This window comes from Oryx dammah, unplaced genomic scaffold, assembly GCF_014754425.2.
Source record: "Oryx dammah isolate SB20612 unplaced genomic scaffold, SCBI_Odam_1.1 HiC_scaffold_10, whole genome shotgun sequence".
Taxonomy (NCBI): Eukaryota; Metazoa; Chordata; class Mammalia; order Artiodactyla; family Bovidae; genus Oryx; species Oryx dammah.
The window spans coordinates 8150896-8171271 of NW_024070194.1; the positions used below are offsets into that span (position 1 = coordinate 8150896).

Here is a 20376-nt window from a genome sequence, read left to right on the forward strand (position 1 = left end):
TCTTACTCTTTGACCCAGGGTTTTTTTGGCTTATTTCTTTATTCATTTATTCTTCCTTTTTTTCATCCAACAGTATTTATTTAGAACCTATTTTATGCTAGTTCACTGTCCCTAGCCACATAGAACTTATCCCTGGAGACAGGCAGTAGACAGGTAAACAAATAAGGTGACTCTGGGTCATAACATAGGCTAATAAGAAAATGAACTGACCAGTGTGACAAGTCTACTCAGGCTATGTTAGCTGGGGTGGTCAGGGAGGACTTCTCTGAGGGAGCAGCACTGGACCAAGGCCAGGAGGAGTCAGCCATGTGCTCACCTTACTGTGGGAGGCAGCGGGATGGCAGGGGTGGTACAGAGTCATTAGAAATATACCAGTAACTCATCTGTAACACACAAGAAATATCCAGAACTCAAAAGAGACAAAAACTTAGCAGGAGCTTACCAGTGGTTACATAACAAATCAGCCCAAAGTTCAGGGCCTAAAAATGTAACACATTTCTGCATTTAGTCAGAGTTCATCAGTATGGTTTTATCTCTACTGTACATGGTGTGGGTGGGGCCACTCCTCTGGGGGTTTTGCTGGAGCTGGAATGTCCATGGTGGCTTTGGACACCTCAGGGGTCATGTGGCTTCTCAGGAGCTCAGCCTGGACTGCTGTACACGACAGCGGATTTCTCAGAAGGCAAAAGCAGAAGCCACAAGGCCCCTTAAGGCCTGCGCTTGGGAGTCCAAAACATCAATTTTAATGCATTCTATTGGTCAAAGCAGGTCACAGGGTTAGCCTGGTTCAATGGGAGGGAAATAACTACGGTCCTTGATGGGAGGCGTGTCACCCACAAACAGGGGAGAAGATGGCTGGCCACCAACTTTGGAGGCCTTCCATCATGGCACTTAAGAGAAAATTGAGTGAAAGATACAAATATGCCATTCTGAAAAGGGATGTGAAAGTGGCCAGCAGGTTTCTAAAGAGATGCTCAAATCGCTTGTGATCAGATGTGTGCGAGTTAAACCAAGACTCAACAATGCACCCATCAGACTAGCAAAAACTAGAGAAGTAGACGGTGAATGATGGTGAAATGGGAAGACACAGAAACCCTCATGTTCTGTTGGCAAGACAGCGAACTATCGTTGTCGTCCTGGCAAGCACCTTGGTAGTAATCAGGGAGAGCCACTACTGGCATTCCCTGTGGCCCATCCAATTCTTGGGCTTATATCGCAGCAAAATTACCACCTGGATCCCTGAAGAGATAATATGGGAGGATATTCATGCCAGTGTTGTTTGAGGTACCACGGGGATGGAGGCCATCACTGGAGAAGGGGGGCTTATTTCACACGGGGGAAACATGGCCACAGGTGGGAATGATGAAATGCAGAGTGATAGAGAGGAAGTGGACAGATTTCAGCATGTCCATCAAATGGAAGAGCAGAGTCATGTGAGCAGAGGAGTGGAAACCCTGATGGGAAATAGAAGGGAGGGAAATAAAAATCACTGAGTAGAAGTTCAGTGAACCGCATTGGACACCTGGCTCCACCCATATCATCTGTATGACCTGAAGCAGATCCTTGTCTGTTTGGACTTTGGTTTCCCTATCTGAGAGATGAGCATCATAGTCAGGGTCTCAAAAAGAGATGGTAAACACACAAACTAGCTCATGTGAGGAGATTTTAGTAGAAGGTCTAGTTGCAAGGTGTGAGCAGATGGTCACTTATGGAAACCACAAGAGAAAACATGGACCCTGGTGGTGACGGGCGATAGGGCCAACCACGGAGAAGCACCTTCCAGCCCTGGGGCTCAAGGACAGATGCTGACCTGGAGCTGGAAACTTTAGTCCAGGGGCATATCTAGTCCTTGGTGACCCCATAGGGAGGGAGCCCTGGATCTCCCTCCTCCCCTTTCTCTCTCAACTCTGCTGGGGCTCCCCAACCCAGCTGTATTGGTCAGGGTTCTCCAGAACCAACAAGATGCGTATATATGGAAAGAGTTTCAGTTCAAGTCTAAGAGGAGTCATGGGGTGTCAGTCTTTTGTTCCTTGCAGGCCTTCAACTGATTAGATGAGGCCCACCACACGAGGTAGAGCAATCTGCTTTATTCAAATTCCATTGATTTAAATGTAAAATCTCATCTGGAAACACTTGCACAGAAAGACCTGGAATAATATTTGACCAAATATCTGGATACTGTGGCCCAACCAAGTTGACACATAAAATTTACCATCATGCCAACAGATGCCAGGATGCACGGGGATCCTTTGGTAGACCTCATCCAGGTCCCCAATACTTTTTTTATATTGATTACATGTTGAAAGGATAATACTTGGGAGGTAGTAGGTTGGATAAAATATTTTATTAATTTTAGTTTTGTATAACTATTAGAAATCTTTTAATTATGTATGTGACTCACATCATTTCTCTTGGCTAGCACGGCTGACTTGATAAGAATCTAGCCACCTCTCTACCTTCTCAAGCCAACGGGATGAATGGTGGCAACATACTATACCCACAAGCTGTAAAACTCAATGACTCTGATATTCTATGGACTTCTGATTATGATTCTAGATCTGAAGACTTACCACTTCCTCTTTCTGTTCTGTCTTATGGCTCTGAATCCTCTACCCAGAAATTCCCCTCAACAAAGTTCATTCTATTTTTGATGATTCAGACACTCCTTCTGGATGTTGTGGGCCTGAACTCAGACCAGCACTTATATAGGCAGAATTGACTGCCTACATTTGCTGAAAAAAGCCAAAAATATCTTCTGCCCCTTCCCTCCCTTTGCTCCCATCCTCCCAGATTTTATGCATCCACTAGAGGCCCTGGAGAGATGACAGTGTCTTCCCAAGACTCTCCCTTCCAACCACCACAAGGATCTGAAGTTTCCTTTGTGATGAGGCCCAGGCCAGGGCTCTGGTCCAGTGGGCATCACAGAGGCCTGTACAATCTGATCTGAGAAGCCTGGGGCTCACTCAGGCCAAGCTGTTAGCCGAGGTTGAAAGGAACAGGCCTGGAGAGTTTGTATATTATTTACTGGACCCTGTACATACATTATCACATTGAATTCTCAACCCTAAGAAGTAGGTACTAGTATTCTCTTCATAGCAGAATATATTAAAGTTCAGAGAGGGACAGTGTCTTTCCCAAGGTCACACAGCATACTAAGCGGCACAGCTGGCATCTCAGTGCAGGTCTACGGCCTCCAGCCCAGGGCCCCTGCAGCAGAGAAACAGCGAGACAGCCCCCTGCACCAGTCCGCTGAGGTTTCCTGCAGAGCCTGTGGTTCAGCGGCCCTCACACGGGCCCACAGACCTACCAAGATTGGCCTGCACATGGTCTTGCATTTTTTAAAAAAAGCTAGCTTTTAAATTGGGAGACTTTCCATAAAAATGGGAATGAGTGGCTTCTTTGGAAAAACTAGCCACTCTGGTAATGTTAGGCCTCATTTTCAAGGGGCTTCAACACAGTTCAGGGAGCAGAGTAGAAGCTACACTTCTCAAAGGGTCTCCACGTGGCAGCTCACCGCTCTTTCCATCGGGCTCACCCTGCTGCTTGCCTTGCAGGTGCCTGCGTTTCCTGCTCTTGATCTACTCTGGGTCCCCAGTCCTTGGCAGACTTGACGGTGGCCCGGCTTCCCAGGCTGTGATCCGGGCAGGGTGTTAGGCCCTCTGAGGGCTGCAGGTGTCTCATCCCAATTGCATGACTATGAGAATGTCACTTCCCTTATCTGAGCCGTGGGATGCCCTCCCTCAGGCCTGAGCAAGGGACCCAGCCAATGTCCTTAGAAGGGAAATGACAGGGAGTCTGGAATGTTGCCTAGGTGTGCCCCCTGCACCAGTCTGTCCTGCAGGGTGGGGCGCTGGGGGCTCAGGAGAGGCCTCCTGGGCAGATGGTCCTGCTGGCAGTGATGGGCACAGAGACCCCGGGTCGGGTGAGGGGCAGGGGAGGGGTGCCTGCTTTCCAGGAGAGATTGGCTTTCAGAAAAGCCTGGAAGTGTACCTGCAGGGCAGTGACTGCAGTAGAGCCCCCACACAGGGGATTCACGTTGAATGGCTGCTCTTGCCAGGGCCGGATGCATCCCAAGGTCAATGTGAATCTTGTGAATTCTTCCCTCCTCACCAGTAGGGCCCAGGGGCTGACCAGGAAATTCTGGAGCAAGACTGCTGACTGTAAATTGTGGCTCCAGCTATTACTAGCTAAGTGGCTGGATTGAGGGACTTAAGTCTCTGGATCAATTTTCTGAACTGAAGAATGGAAATAACAGCATTGTTGGGAGAAACAATTCTGTGGGTACGAATAGAAGCTACTTAGGAGTTTGCCTCATCCTTAGCAAGTGCTCAATAAATGCTAACTGTTCTTATAAGCACTCTTTGTTAAGAGGAGGAAACTGAGACAGAAAGGTGAGGTCACTTGCCCAAGGTCACACAGCTGGTTGGGTGGGGGTGGGGGGTGGCAGCGGGACAGAGCTGTGATTCAAAGCCCGGTCCACACTGGAATAAAGACAGGAAGGGAGCTGAGAGAGGGTCCAGAGCCACTGATGGTCAGAAAGAATCATAGCAGAGGTCCAGTGGTCTCCTGTGGGTTTCCACCCGCTAAGAGCTAGGGAGAAGGCAATGGCACCCCACTCCAGTACTCTTGCTTGGCAAATCCCATGGATGGAGGAGCCTGGAAGGCTGCAGTCCATGGGGTCGCTAGGAGTTGGACACAACTGAGCAACTTCACTGTCACTTTTCACTTTCATGCATTGGAGAAGGAAATGGCAACCCAGTCCAGTGTTCTTGCCTGGAGAATCCCAGGGGGGGAGCCTGGTGGGCTGCCGTCTGTGGGCTTGCACAGAGTTGGACACGACTGAAGCACCTTAGCGGCAGCAGCAAGAGCTAGGGACCAGGCTCCTCTGGGGGCACATAACTGTTCAGTGGGAGGGAAAGGAGAAGCTGAGCTGAGGTCTATCCCCAACACCACCACCAATGAGCTGCATGGCTTCCCTGAGCCTCAGTTTCCTCTTCTGTGAAATGGGACTAATTCTACCTTCCTGCTATCAGGTTTAGTAGAGTTGCTTATAAAAGACCATTTCTCTCCTCCCATACGTTCCACCAGCTCCTGCCGGCCAGAAGGGGATGAGGCAGCTTGCCCAACCCCCTGGGAGGTGGACCCAGGCAGGGCGGGACAAGGCCATCAGGAGCACTTGATTAAGGGCAGAAAAGCAGAAGTGACAGGGTTTCCCAAGTCCTGGAGGACACAATTCCCCCCACTTCCCCTCCACCTGCCATCGCTGCCTGAGCCCGCCTGCCCACATCTGCTGCTGTTCAGGAAGCATGAGGCCCCCCGGGGGGACATTTGGACACCTCATCAGGACCAGGTACGTCTGGGGACTTTGGACGCTGGGGGCCACAGGCAAGAAAACAGTCAACAAGCCTGATGGGTATGAGCCTCGGTCTCAAGCTCTGCTGTTCCCCGGTAGTGTGACCTCGGCGAAATCTTCACCTCTTTAAGTCTCACTTTCCTAAGCTGTGAAATGGGAGAACTGAATGAGAAAATGCGCACTTACTGCTTGCCATCGTGCTTGGCTCAGAGTAAACACCCAGTGAATGGCAGCGGATTCCTTATTCTTTACAACATTCAATGCACACCATGGTACACAATATGACTTAGAACTGGTTTTCCATTCCAATATCATTTAAATTATTAGCTATCATTTTAACAGCTATCATGTTCTGAATATGAATTATACAATAGAAAGCTTAGCTCCAAATTAAAATGCCATCAGGGGCTGGGAAGACTGTAATTCATCCTTCCTATCCTCAAGTGGGTCCTCAATGCTGCCCAGCATGTATATAACTTCCCTAGTTCATTTACTCGCTGACTCTCCTGGACAAATAGTTTAAACCTTCTTCTCCGTCTTCAAATTTCCATCATCTCTTCCAGCATTCTCACCATTAATGCTGATCTGGCTTCCTGCTACCCTGAGCAAACAGAAACAAACATGTAACAGTCTACAAATATTAACGGAGCACCCACTATACATCAGACCGTATTCTAGGTACTTGGCGAATATCAGTGATCAAGAGAGACCAAGTCCCTATACTGGTGAAACTGATGCTCTCACGATAGAGCTATGGCTGACATGGTCCTTGCTATGTGCCAGATACAAAATGACCCTGTGAGGTACCACTTATGTTGTACCATTTTACAGATGAGAAAACTGAGGCTGGTAGAAAGAAACTTGCCCAAGGTCACACAGATGCTGAGTGGTGAAGCAGGGATTGGAACCCAAGCAGTCTGGAGGTCACACACTTAACTATTGCTCTGTTCCGTGTGGATCAGATGATCCTGACACATATACATGTACACCTTGCCTGTCCGTTCATCATCACCGGCACCCATTTTCTCTGCCATCCTACCTACTACTGAGGATGAAAGGCCCCTGGTCCTTTCTAAGACCAGCCCTAGCTTCCACGCCCTGCCACCCACTGAGGGATATTACTCCAGGGATCCTCCCCTTCATCACTGTCTCCACTCTTGATTGGATCCTCCATCTGCCAACATGCTAGACTTTCTCTAACTTAAATGAACTTGGTCCCATTTCCCACATCAGCTATTATACCATTTCTCAGCACCGTTACTGCACAAATGACCTGAAACTGCTGTCTGCACTTGTGTCTCATGTTCTTCTCTGTCCAGTCTCCCATGGGTCCACTCTGGCTAGGTTTGGTTCAACATGCCTCCACGCTGCCCTTGTCCACGTCACCAGTGACCTCCAGGTGGCTAAATCCAATGGTCATTGCTCAGCCCTCATCTTTCTTGACCCACCAGCAGCACTTGGCACATTGGATTACTCCCTTCTTCTTGAAACACTTCACTGACCTGGCTTCCCAAGCCCCACTTGGCCTGGTTCTCAATCTCCTTCTCACCTCCTAGCCCATGAACTCTGGAGTGCCACGAGGGTCTGTCCTCGGAGCTCTCTCCTTCCTGGCTACACTCGGTCTTAAAGAATTTCATCTTCCCCATCTTTAAAGACCATCTATCAGTCCATGACTCCCAACTTTCTATCTCCTGCCTGGTCTCTCCTCTGAATTCCAGACTGTGTTTTTAATCATACACGGCAGTTCTGCCAAATGGCTGAACCGGTGTCTCAGTTTCTCCTCTGCCCCCTCCACTCAAGCCTGTTTCAACCGCAGGTTTCCCATCTCAGGAAACATCACCTCAGGGCTTTCAGCTGATCAGGCACAAAACCTCCCTGTCATGCTGACTCCCCCGTTCTTTCTCTCCCACCCACAGCCAATCAGTCTGCCAGTCGTGTTGGTTTTTCCAACAAAACATATCCAGAACCCAGCTCTCCTTACTATTCCTCTGCTGTCACGCTTCAAAGGAAGCTCTATGAGGTTAGAAATTCTCTGTTTTATTCATTCCTGTTTCTCCAATGACTAGCACATAGTAACTGCTTAACAAATGTTTGTCAAATGAATAAATAAGAGTATAATAGAAGAGAAATTTTCCTCAGATCAGCTGGTCCACTCTCTCCATCCTCTAAATTATAGAGGAGACACTGAGGTCTATAAAGAAGGAATGTCCAGGGTCACACAATGAGCTGACCAAAACTATGAAGTCAAGTGAAATAGCACCTCTCCCTGGGACTCCCTTGATAGCTCAGATGGTAAAGAATCTGCCTGCAAGGTGTGAGACCTGGGTTCGATCCCTGAGTCAGGAAGATCCCCTGGAGAAGGGAGTGGCTACCCACTTCAGTATTCTTGCCTGGAGAATTCCATAGACAGAGGAGCTTGGTAGGGCTATATACTCCATGAGGTTGCAAAGAACTGGACACAACTGAGTGACTAACACACCCAGCACCTCTCCCTATTTCTCTCTTGTGCATTTTCTCTTTCATCTGTGCTTCTTTCTCCGTGACTCTTTCAGTTCCCTGTATCAGTTGCCCTCACAAGACAAACAGCCCAGATACATATCCTCAGTAATCTGGGTTCTTTTCCTCATAACTCAGTGAGAATAGTCCTGGGGAAGGCTCTGATTGGCTCAGCTTGGGTCATGTGGGTTTGGGATGGATTACTCTGATTGGCCCACCAATTGGGAGGTGTGCCCACCTCTGTAGCTAAGGGGGTGGAGCCTGTTAACACTTGAAGAGTTTATAGGACAGGACCCCTGGGGAAACAGGCAACCCTCCAACCCTCCTGATAGAGGTTCCCCCGATTTACTTTTGTGCAGGTGGAGATACTGGTACCTGGGGCTCCACAAGGCCCTTGCCCTGCTGCAGGCCACCTGGATTGCCTACTCCCAGCCTGTCCCAGCCAGCTGTGGCCAGCTGCTGACCCAGGTCCTCCTGTGTGGTTCCCTGGCCCTTGCTGCCGCGAGTCTGACCTACTGCTGGCTGGCGTCCTCGCTGCTTTATCCTCTCGGGCCCTCGACCATAGTGGCCACTGTCTGCGGCCTCCTGGCTTTCCTGGGGCTGGTCCTGGTGCCCCCCGCCCGCTGCCTGTTTGCACTCAGTGTGCCCACGCTGGGCACAGAGCAAGGCCGCCGGCTTCTCCTGTCCTGGAGCACCGCCACCCTGACTGTCGCCGTGGTGCCCAACGTCCTGGCCAACCTGCGTGCTGCTGGGCAGGTGCTGAGGTGTGTCACGGAAGGCTCCTTGGAGAGTCTGCTCAACACCACCCACTGGCTGCAGACAGGATCCCAGGCACTGGGCCCTGACGGCCAGGCGGGCAGCCAAGGCCTGACGCTCCAGGCCCAGGGAGACAGCGCCGCTGCCTTCCGGCTCCACGTGCTCAGGGTCACCCAGCAGGTCCTGGAGGACTTCTCTGGCCTGGAGTCCTCGGCCCGGGTGGTAGCACTGGGGACCCAGAGGGTGGTCACTGGGCTCTTTATGCTGGGCCTCCTGCTGGACTCAGCCTGGTACCTCCACCGCTACCTGACCAACCTGCGGTTTGATAACATCTATGCCACTCGGCAGCTGACCCAGCGGCTGGCAGAGGTCGGGGCCACCCACCTGACTGCCTCCCCTCCAGCCTGGCTGCTCTGGGCAGCCCAGCCGAGGCTGTCCCAGGCGGAACTGCTGAGCTGTCTGGTGAGGCTGGGGCTGTTCACCCTGCTCCCACTGGCCATGGCGGTGATGGTGGCCCTGGACCACGTGGCCTTCCTCCTGGCGCAGGCAGCCGTGGGCTGGGCTCGGGAGCTGCCCGCTGTGCCGGTCACGCTCACCGTCAAGTACGATGTAAGTGCTGTGACCGGAAGGTGTGAACAGAGTCATTTCCTTGAGGCAAACGAATGCTGTTGTTTAGTCGTTCAGTCGTGTCAGACTGTTTGCCACCGTGTGGACTGTAGCCCACCAGGCTCCTCTGTCCATGGGATTCTCCAGGCAAGAATACTGGAGTGGGTTGCCATTTCCTTCTCCAGGGGATCTTCCTGACCCAGGGATCGAACCTGCATCTCCTGCATTGCAGACAGACTCTTTACAGTCTGAGCCATCAGGGAAGCCTAAGGGAAAGGATAGGGTTTGTTAAACCCTTGACTCATAATGGAGTTTTACTTGCCTGCACGTCTTTGTCCTTGGATAAGCATGAGATCCAGAGGCTTTGGCAGATGAACGCATTTAATTCTCAGGACAGACTAAGGCAGTGGGTTCTGTTTTCACCCCTTATCACTCTGGATACTGATACCCAGAGACATTCACAATAACTTGCCCCCCAGAGTCACTCTTCACGTGTGACAGCATGTCCCAGCCTCATTTTTCTCTTGTGTACAAACTGGATCAATCCTCCTTACCCTACAAGATTACCATGAGCCTTAAAAAGTGGTAGTCTCTAGAAGTGTCTAGTAGGCTCCATGCCACATAGGAGATGTGTAATAAATAGTGACTGTTATTAATAGATCACATCTATAGATAATAGACTAGAGGTGACCTTGCCAATGGTCAAGATCAGGAGTCCACCAACAAGAGCCACAGGCCAATTCTGTCAGCTTGCTGTGTTTGTAAATTGAGTTTTATTGGACTCAAATTAGCCACGTGCATGTATTGTCTATGCCTGTTCTATGAAGCCGAATATTTGCAAGAGGGATTGTATGACCTTCCAAGCCTGAAATATTTACTATTTTAATAGTGATATATAAAATACCATCTATTTACTATTGGAAAAATTTACTATCTCATCTAGTTTTGTGATTTTTAATCTTCTTTGGCCACAAATCTTTTTCTTTTTAATGGTGAGATCTCGCACAGAAGTCCACTGTGTAAAACGTGCCAAAGTATCAGACTCTGAGCTAATAATATTAGTAGTTAATATTTATTGAATACTTATTCTGTATGGGCTCCCCAGGTGGAGCTAGTGGTAAAGAACCCACCTGCCAATGCAGGAAACATAAGAGATGTGAGTTTGATCCCTGGGTGGGGAAGATCCCCTGGAGGAGGGCATGGCAACCCACTCCAGTATTCTTGCCTGGAAAATTCCATGGACAGAGGACCCTGGTGGTCTACAGTCCATGGGGTCACAAAAGAATCAGACATGACTGAGCATCCACATACGTATTAATAGAAGCAGAACATTGAGACCCACTCTGGCTGGGACTGACCCCTTGGCGGGTTGCATGTAACTCTCAGGGTGACCTTAGGTTCCCATCTTTTAAATGAGGCTCTTGATAGAATCAACCTCATACAACTGTGTTTATTTGATGGTTTAGAATGTCTGAAGTATGCACTAAAGGCTCAGAGGAGAGAAAACTGCCCATAGGCATGAACTGGCTTTCTCTAAAGCATTCTCTGCAAAGAGAATAATAATAATAATAAAATAGCATTTGTCTGGTGCTTTTCATTTGGCAAAAAGCCTGTTTCTGATTCCTGTTCTCATTCGGCCCTCCTCAAGTCCAGGAAGTAGGGGTTACTTCTGCGCCCAGTTTGCAGACACGTAGGCAGGGAAAGTTGGACCCGTCCAGCCCCAGAAGCATCTGTTTGTGGGGGAGGGAATGGCCAGGGTGTCTGCTGACTTTAACTTTCCCTCCTTTCTGAAGGCTAAGTACACCGTCCTGGGCTTCATCCCCTTCCTCTTCAACCAGCCTCCTCCAGAGAACCCTTACCTCTCTGCCCACAACTCCTTCCAGTGGGAGCTGCGCTTCACTGCCCCCGGCTGCCCGCTGCTGCCCGCCCAGCGCCCACACACGGCCGCGCCCCTGGCTGCAGGTGCCCTGCAGCTCGTGGCTTGCTCCACGGTCCTCCTGGAGACCTATGCCCGCCGCTTGCGGCACAGCATCGCTGCCTCCTTCTTCAGGACCCAGGAGGCCAGGAGGGTCCGCCACCTTCATGCCCGCCTCCAGCGAAGATATGACAGGCACCGAGGCCAGCCAACACAGCCGCAAGACGCTTCCTCCTGCTCCTGACCCCCAGGCCGGCAGCAAGCGCCCAGCACAGGTAGACAGACCTGCAGGACGCCTGGAAGGACACGGAGCAGTGAGACTGAGGGGAAAGAGCTTTGGCGTCGCCCAGACCTGAGTTGTAACCTTGGTCCCTCTGCTGCCTCCCTGTGTAACCTTGGGTAGATTGCTTCCCGTCTCTGAGCTTTGGTTTCTGTATCTGAATAAGGACTGCATAATGGCACCCCACTCCAGTACTCTTGCCTGGAAAATCCCATGGACGGAGGAGACTGGTAGGCTGCAGTCCATGGGGTCGCTGAGAGTTGGACATGACTCAGTGACTTCACTTTCATTTTCATGCATTGGAGAAGGAAATGGCCACCCACTCCAGTGTTCTTGCCTGGAGAATCCCAGGGACGGGGGAGCCTGGTGGGCTGACATCTATGGGGTCACACAGAGTCGGACACATCTGAAGCGACTTAGCAGCAGCAGCAACAACAATTAATGCGACCTGCTTTGCTCATGGAAACGTAGTAAGGATGGGATGAGACGGTGGGCAGCAAAGGCCTGGATAAACAGAAAAGGATGATACACAGTGCAGACAAGCTTCCTCTGGGCAAGTGGCGGTGGGGGGGGCTTCTGTCCAGGCTGCCCACTGCATTGGCTGCTGTCTCCCGTAGTTGGAAACTTTGCACCCTCATTGTGTCTGAAATGCCCCCTGGAACTTATCTATATGTTCCTGAATCCTCTGGACTTATTTATAGTCATTAAAATTTTCTCGGTTTTATAAATATATTGTCTTTATTAAATTCTAAATTAGATTGTTATTCCTTTCCTTCCAGTTCCTTCAGGGGTTTCCAAACTAGGGTTGCCAAGTTTTGCAAATAAATGTATATGATACCTGGTTCAATTTGAATTTCAGATAAACACCAATACAGGTTTTGTATAAGTACATCCTGAAGATACTTACATGAGACCCATATTTGTTGTTTATCTGAAATTCAAATTGATGGGTAATTGTAGTTTATGGCCACTTCATCCCTATCGAAATTATAATACTGTTGCAACTCCTTACCCTGTGGGCTTGGTACTCCCTGTCTTTCCCTCTAGGTCATTTTCTGCCCTTCTCTCTCTGCTCTCTTTCCCAGGCATCTGACCTTTAGTGATTCTGTCACTCCCTTGAGCTCTGACCTCTGACCTCTGGTTGGGCTCAGCCAACAGTATGCGCTGGCAGGAGGTCTAACGTGGGAGTGGGGTTAGAGGTCAGGATGTTAGTCTGGGAGACCTCCTGGCAGAGGCCTGTGTTCCCGCTCTGCGTGACCCCTGTCCCGTGGCTGCAACTCCTGCTGCATTTTCAGAGGTACCAATCTACCAGGTACAGGGCTTCCCTTCACCAAGTCCCCACCTTTGTGTCTTCATTAAACTCTCCTAAGTGATCCCTTTGAGATCTCTTTCCTGCCTGTGTTACAAATTCTTGACTGAGTCAGCCTCTCCCTCCCTTGCATGGACTTAAGCTCCCCAGAGGCTGGTTTGCACCTCAAGGCGATGTTCTTGCTATTCCCACATCCTGGAACACTCTTCCTTCAATCAAGGCCGGCTTCTTTGCATCATTGGGACATTAGCTTAAGTATCACCTCCTCAGAGAAGCCTTCCCTGACTACTCTACCTAAAATTGTCCCATCCCACCTAGTTCTCCTCTATCTCAGGAGTCAGCAAGCTCCAATCTGTGGGCCAGATCAGGTTTGTTTCCATGAATAGGTTTTATTGGACTTTTGATACACTTATTTAAGTAGTCTCTGTCTTCCTTTGTTATGATGGGAAATATGAGTAGTTCAGACATGGTGTAGGAAATCTGAAATATTTATCATCTGGCTCTTTAAATAAAATGGTTGCTGACCCCTGATCTCTCATATTAAATTGTTCCATCATCTTTATACATAATTCTACCAATATCCTTTATTGTCTTACATATGCATTTGTATATTTAGCTCTCTCCTTTTGTTTGTTTGTTTACTTGAAGGTGTGTTTCATGACATACCCACAAGCATGCAAACTCCATGCTATCTGTCTGGTCTTCCACAGTTTTCCTAGCATCTCAAGCAGAAGCTGAGCAAGGGCTCAGTAATGATTATGTACACAGCCAGATACCTGGCGGTAGAATGTTTTAAAATACTTGCTTATTCACTTATTTGGCTGCACTGGATCTTAGTTGCACGCGGGATCTTTAGTTGAGGTATGTGGGAGCTAGTTCCCTGCAGGGATCGAAGCCTGGCCACCCACCTTGGGAGCTCGGAGTCTTAGCCACTGGACCACCAGGAAAGTCCCAGGAGGTAGAATTGCATTCTTTCTTGCCTCAGCTCCTTCCTGAAGATCTGGGGCTTGCAGGAGGGGATGGTCAGGCACTGGAAGCAGGCTGAGTTTGTGGCCAAAGGGGAAGATGCTAAGCAGTAAGAGCACATCCCAAGCCAAGTGTTTCCACTTGAACAGCCAGTATGTTTGGGAGAATCGCATCAGACTCCAGCCATCAGCTTTGCGTGCCAAGGCCAGCTCCCTCAGGACCAAGCATGTGGTAGACAGAATAACTCCCCCCCAAAGCGGTCCACGCCCTAATCCTCAAAACCTGTGAGTATGTTACCTGACATGGCCAAAGGGGTTTTGCAGATGTGACTGTCAATGTCTTGAAATGGGGAGATTATCCTGAAATACAGTGTGCAGGGGAGGGCAATGTCATCACAAAGTCCTTACAAGAGGGAGAAGGAAGGACAGAGTCGGGAAGAGGGGATATGATGGCCAGAGCAGAGGTTTGGGTGATTTTGTTGTGAGGGAGGGGCCGTGAGCCAAGGAGTGTGGGCAGCCTGTCGTCCCAAGCTGGCAGAGTAGGAGAGAGTGGGGCTGTGGGGTGCCCAGAGCCAAGCACTCCTCTCTCCCCTGATGGCCTCCGCTCCCCTCCAGATTCTGGCTAGAGTGGATCTGCTGCTGCTGCTAAGTCGCTTCAGTCATGTCCGACTCTGTGCCACCCCATAGACGGCAGCCCAAATCCTGATTAAGTACCATAAAGCCATGAGTTGTCTTTTGTTGCTGTTTATAACAATAGAGATTTAAAAAACAAAATAGGAGATGCAATCTATTCATCATCACTCCTAAACATCTAAAAAAAGTTGTTTTGCTTCTGAGTCAGTTTCTAGGTCTTCCTTTGTGTGCAATCTGAGTAATGGTCCAGATAAGGTCACATACACACTCCTGTATTCAAAATGGATAACCAACTAGAACTTTACTGCATAGCATGTGGAACTCTATTCAATGTTATGTGCCAACCTGGGTGGGAGTAGGGTGTGGTCACATGTATACCACATGTAAAAAAGCTGGCTTAAAACTCAACATTCAAAAAACTAAGATCATGGTATCCCCTCATGGCAAATAGATGGGAAAACAATGGAAACAGTGAGAGACTTTATTTTCTTGGGCTCCAAAATCACTGCAGATGATGACTGCAGCCATGAAATTAAAAGATGCTTGTTCCTTCGAAGAAAAGGTATGACCAACCTAGACAGCATATTAAAAAGCAGAGAGAGACATTACTTTGCCAACAAAAGTCTGTCTAGTCAAAGCTATGGTTTTTCCAGTAGTCATGTATGGATGTGAGAGTTGGACCATAAAGAAAGCTAAGCACTTTGAAGAACTGATGTTTTGAACTGTGGTGTTGGAGAAGGCTCTTGAGTGTTTCTCGGACTGCAAGGAGATCAAACCAGTCAATCGTAAAAGAAATCAGTCCTGAATATTCATTGGAAGGACTGATGCTGAGGCTGAAACTCCAATACTTTGGCCACCTGATGTGAAGAACTGACTCATTTGAAAAGACCCTGATGCTGGGAGAGAGTGAAGGCAGGAGGAGAAGGGGACCACAGAGGAAGAGATGGTTGGATGGCATCACCAACTCGATGGACCTGAGTTTGAGTGTAGTACTCCGGGAGTTGGTGATGGACGGGGAGGCCTGGTGTGCTTCAGTCCACGGGGTCGCAAAAAGTCAGACGTGACTGAGTGACTGAATTGAACTGATACCCTAATACAAAATAAAAAGTTTGAAGTTTGGAAAAAAAAAGAAATATGAAACTAATTTGATCTAATTTGAAAAGAACTAATGTGACCTAAACTGGGTGCCCTCTCAGTTAGGGTTTGATTACAGATTAAAGAAAATTAGATATTTTAAGCCAGGAGATATTTAACACAGGGAATGAGTCCTTATGAAAGGTTGGAAGTACTAGAGGAAAGGACTTCCAGGAATGAGGGTCCAGAGCTGCCTTAACCAAGGAACTTGGCTCTGGGATAAATCAGGAAGGTAAGAAATCAGGAAGCAGGGTTCAAACTGCTGGCTCTCAGGATGTACTCTCTTAGCTGTGTCCACGGATGAGAAAGATGCCTCTGTAACCAGAGCCAGGCTGCATGTGGGAGACTTGCCCCCCAAAACATGGATGCCTAGGCTTGGCCTTTCAACTCCCAAAATACTAGTCCCCTAATACTGAGATCCCTGCACCTCTAGGGCAAGCGGTCCATAGCACGGGCCACATGAATAATGCATCCCCAGGTGAAGGGCTGAGCATCCCTACCTTGCATGGCTGTACATGGTGATCGGGCTTTCAGGACACTGCTAACCAACAGAAACAGAAGCAACGAAAGTGCAACTCTACTTTTACTTCACAAATTGCACGCGTGTGCTATGTCGCCTCGGGGTGTCAGATTCTGTGCGACCCCATGGACTCTGACCCAGCAGGCTCCTCTGTCCATGGGATTCTCCAGGCAAGAATACTGGAGTGGGTTGCCATGTCCTCCTCCAGAGGATCTTCCTGACCCAGGGATCAAACCCGTGTCTCTTACATCTCCTGCCCTGGCAGGCGGGTTCTTTACCACTAGCGAGAGAACCCCAATCACACTGGAATCCAATCTGTAAGGCTGGGAAACAGATTTCAGTTTTCCAAAGACTGAAAAACTATACTTTGAGAAGACAGGCCAAAATAATGACTTTGAAACTTTTTTGACCTCAGCCCACACAGGAAATTTCTGTTTCTTTGCAACTACACACACACACACACAAATAAAAGTTTAATGAAAAACAGTTTTTTAAAATTATTTCTTCATTCGTTTGTCCGCGTCGGGTTTTCGTTGCGGCATGTGGGATCTTCCTTGTGTCATACGGGGTCTTTGGTTGTGGCACGTGGACTCATTCATCTCACACACGCTCCAGAGCTCACAGCCTCAGTATTTGCCCCATGTGGGCCTGGTTGCTCCACAGCACGTAGGATCTTAGTTCCTGACCAGGGATCAAACCTGGACCCCCAGGGAAGACCCCACGTTTAGTCTTACCTTGTGCAATGCACTTTGATGTTTTTTCTCCTGTCCTATTCTGTCCCAGTCCATGTAATCATATCTGGTTCTGTTCTATTCTAGTGCAGTCTGTCTATTCCATTATGGCCTCCTCTACTCCACTGAATGCTACGGGTTAAGGTTTTACCCATTTGAAAACCCCATTGCAAAGGAGGATTGATTGGCTATTAGGAAGAAGAATGGATTGGGTATCACATTTGCCCTAGAGATGGATACTTTTCAGATGGGAGGCAGGCAGGTTAGAAATAAGAGGAAAAGAGAAAATATTCATAACGTTGCTACCCTGGAGGATGAAACACTGAGACACAGAGATGAGAAAAGGGGATTTTAAAAAACATTTTTGTGGTGTATTACTCCCCTTGGGGTTTTCTCCAGAAACTCCACTAAAAATAAAATTCCTTTCCCTTTCACTCTATGTTGCTACCAAAGTGTCTATCTGAATGCCAGGACTCAAGGCGAGCCCAGGGAGCCGGGTTCCCTGCAGTCACATGTCATTACAGAGGGGGGACACACAGATGGCGCTTCAAGCCAGCGCCTCTGATCCCTCCTTTAATGGAACTGACCTCCAAAGGCACATCCCGGTGGTTGGGTTTTCACAAGGATGGAGAACAGAAATCCTGCCATCCGCCCCTTCCACCCCCACGCCCTCAGCTCTGGGGTATTTTTCGGCTGTGAGTCAGCAATTGCACTGAGCTGGCCACCCTCCGGCCACTCTTCCACCCACTCCCCAAAGGTGTTTGTCCTCATCCCCGAGGAGCACGCTGGTCTCCCCGACACCCAGCCCCCATCACGTCCGTTCTCACAAAGCTGCCTTGTCATTTGCGTGGGCAGTGACTCACCCACACATTTTTAAAAAATTTCCCAAGTGTTACATGAACTTTAGCCCCTATAAAAAATGAGAGCATTACAGATAATAATAGCTAGCGTTTGCTGGGTGTGGGGAGTTTGCTAGTAAATGCTTAACAACTGGCTCTAAAAAAAAAAAAAAAAAAGCCCTCATATATAGTGTTTGCTGATTTCCGTGGTGTAAATACTCCTACCATGTGATTTCAAGCAACCCACATGTTGAATAGGAATAGATGCCTGCAACTGACTCTCATGAGCTGGCTCCAGCACGCCATCAGATGTGCCCCAAACTCTATAAAAGCCCCATGCACATCATCTGGCTTAAACTTCACAGAAGTGTATGAGATCAATGGTATTACTGTTATCTTTTTTTGGAGGCAAAGAAATTGAGATTCAGAGGGGTTAACTATTTTCCCCAAAGCCACACAGCTAACCAACAGCAGAGCTCAGACTCGACCGCTTAGTTAGTAGCTGTGTGACATTGAACAAATCACTAAGTTTCTCTGTACATCGTTTTCCCTTCCTTTCAGTGGGAGCTAACAGAACTTTCCTCTATCCATGTGAGATACGCATGGAAAGAAGCGTCTGGCCCAGGCTTTACAAATGTACGGAATTCACCAACATTTCATGTGCTGTGTGCTGTGCTAAGTTGCTTCTGTCGTGTCTGACTCTTTGTGACCCTATGGACTACAGCTCCCCAAGCTCCTCTGTTCATGGGATTCTCCAGGCAAGAATACTGGGTTGCCCTGCCCTCCTCCAGGGGATCTGCCCAACCCAGGGATTAAGTCACAATCACATCACTTACATCTCCTGCACTGGCAGGCAAGTTCTTTACCACTAGCACCACCTGAGATGTCCAACATTTCTTACATTTACTCAACAAATATTTATTGGACAACTCTGTATATTAAGCCCTGTGCTGCTGAGGTCTGGGGATCCAGTGGTAAAGAGGACACATGAAGCTCCTTATGAAACTTACATCCTAGATGAAAGACTGGCAACAAACAAGGTAATAGATTAGCAAGATAATTTCACCTGGAGACGAAGAGGGTGGTCAGCAATCTCAGATGGGGTGGCCAGGGAGAGCCTCTCTAAGGAGATAGCTTTTGATTTGAGGCCTGAAGGATAAGCAGGACACAGACCTGCAAAAAAAAAGGGAAAGAACATTCCAGACAGGAAAAGCTGCAAGTGCAAAGGCCCTGAAGTGGAGACAAGTTTGATGTTTGTGAAGGACAGAAATGATGAGGAGGAGGTTGTCAGATTGCTTGTCTGAGGCTCAGCTCCTTTCAGGACACCCACCGGGCTCCCTGCTGGGTGCCCGGCCCAGAAAGACGGAGCAGAGTAAAGGCCAGTTCCAGCCCTCCTGACAGTCCCACACTTTACCTCGGGAGCCTCTTCCTCTTTGGCCTAGAGACTGGAAAACACGGGGCTGGAACCTCCTTCTGTCTTCTATCCCAAGAGCCCCCTGACATGAGCAAAGGGACCATCGTCATCCCCAGTCTACAGATGAGAAGCCTGAGGTTCAGAGAGGATTATGTGATTTTCCCCAGAGTCACAAATGTGAATGTTGACCTTTCTCCTACTCTGACTTCAGAGCAAGTCAGATGGGCGAGGTGGTGCTAACTTCCCTTGACTGAGGTGATGGAGAGAGCCCTGGGGTCTCCAGCCGGAGACAGTGAATGGTCCAGGGACCTGGAAAGCTGGCAGCAGCTGACGCCCTCTGCTGGCTGCCACAGGACCATCCTTGGGATGAGTGCAGGAGGAAAAGGTACCAGGTAAGAAGGCCAACAACTCTACTGCCCCACCTCACTGCCCACCTGGAAATGCCAAGGTGATCCTAGACGTGAGTTCAAGTGCTGGGTTCCAATCTTGGGTCAAGGACTGGGCAACTCTGCAGCATCCGCTCTCAGGGGCTCTTGTCTCTTCCCTGTTGATCAGAAGGAAGCCAAGGAGGGGGGGAGCAGTCTGTGAAACAGCAAGACCACCCACCTGTGCTCAGGTCTCAGACCAGAGGTTCTTCATGCAGCAATTTACAGGAGTGAGAGGAAGGAGGCTCCCTCTCGTAACACCATCACAACCACTGGACTGCAGACGGCCTGGTGTGTCCCTCCTGTGACTCTCCTAGAGTCTTCCCTCCCCTCTCTCCCTCTCTCTCTCTCTTTCTCTGCCCCACCCCTCCCTTCCTCTAGAGCTGGTTATGTAAGAATATAACCTCCCCAGAGCACCCCCCCCAGCAATAATCCTTCATGATTCATTAACTAGAATTAGTCTCTCGCTTCTTTCCACCCTGATCACTGGGAGGGGAGATGGGACTAGCAAGACTGGCTGAAATGTTTTTCAAAGGATGGGCCACAAAACGTGGATCAGGAACCAGATTAACAGATGGCGACCAGTCTTTCTAAAAAATAAAATAGAATAGAAAATACCAGCACACGTTGCTCATAGTAAGCCCAAGTGTAATTTTGTAAAAATCGTTTCAGCTCGTTGTGTGCATGTGAGTGTGAGAGGTATACTAAGATACTATATAAAATTTATTTTCTGTGGATCCTGGGTGAAAAGAAAACTAGTAAGTTAAATTGTTTGGGATAGAATTGATGATGGACAAATAGAATGATCAGGAACTCTGCTTAAATGTCACTTTCTTGGGATTGCAGTTCCATGACTTTCCTGGTGGTCTAGTGACTAGGACTCTGTGCTTCTGATGCAGGGGGTGTGGGTTCAGTCACTGGTTGTGGAACTGAGGTCCCACTTGCTACACGGTGTGGTCAAAACCTAAAATAAAAAGAAAAAAAAAACTGGCTCTCCGAC

General features: G+C 48.8%; 1 protein-coding gene across 1 annotated transcript; it reads left to right on the forward strand.

Annotated features, from left to right (window-relative positions):
- Positions 1 to 5306: 5306 nt before the first annotated feature.
- On the forward strand, positions 5307 to 12499 carry LOC120869423 (osteoclast stimulatory transmembrane protein). The gene is given in 5 exon segments (XM_040248739.1): positions 5307 to 5350; positions 8209 to 9220; positions 11011 to 11496; positions 11498 to 11597; positions 12492 to 12499. Coding segments are annotated over 5 exon segments (1650 nt in total).
- Positions 12500 to 20376: the final 7877 nt, after the last annotated feature.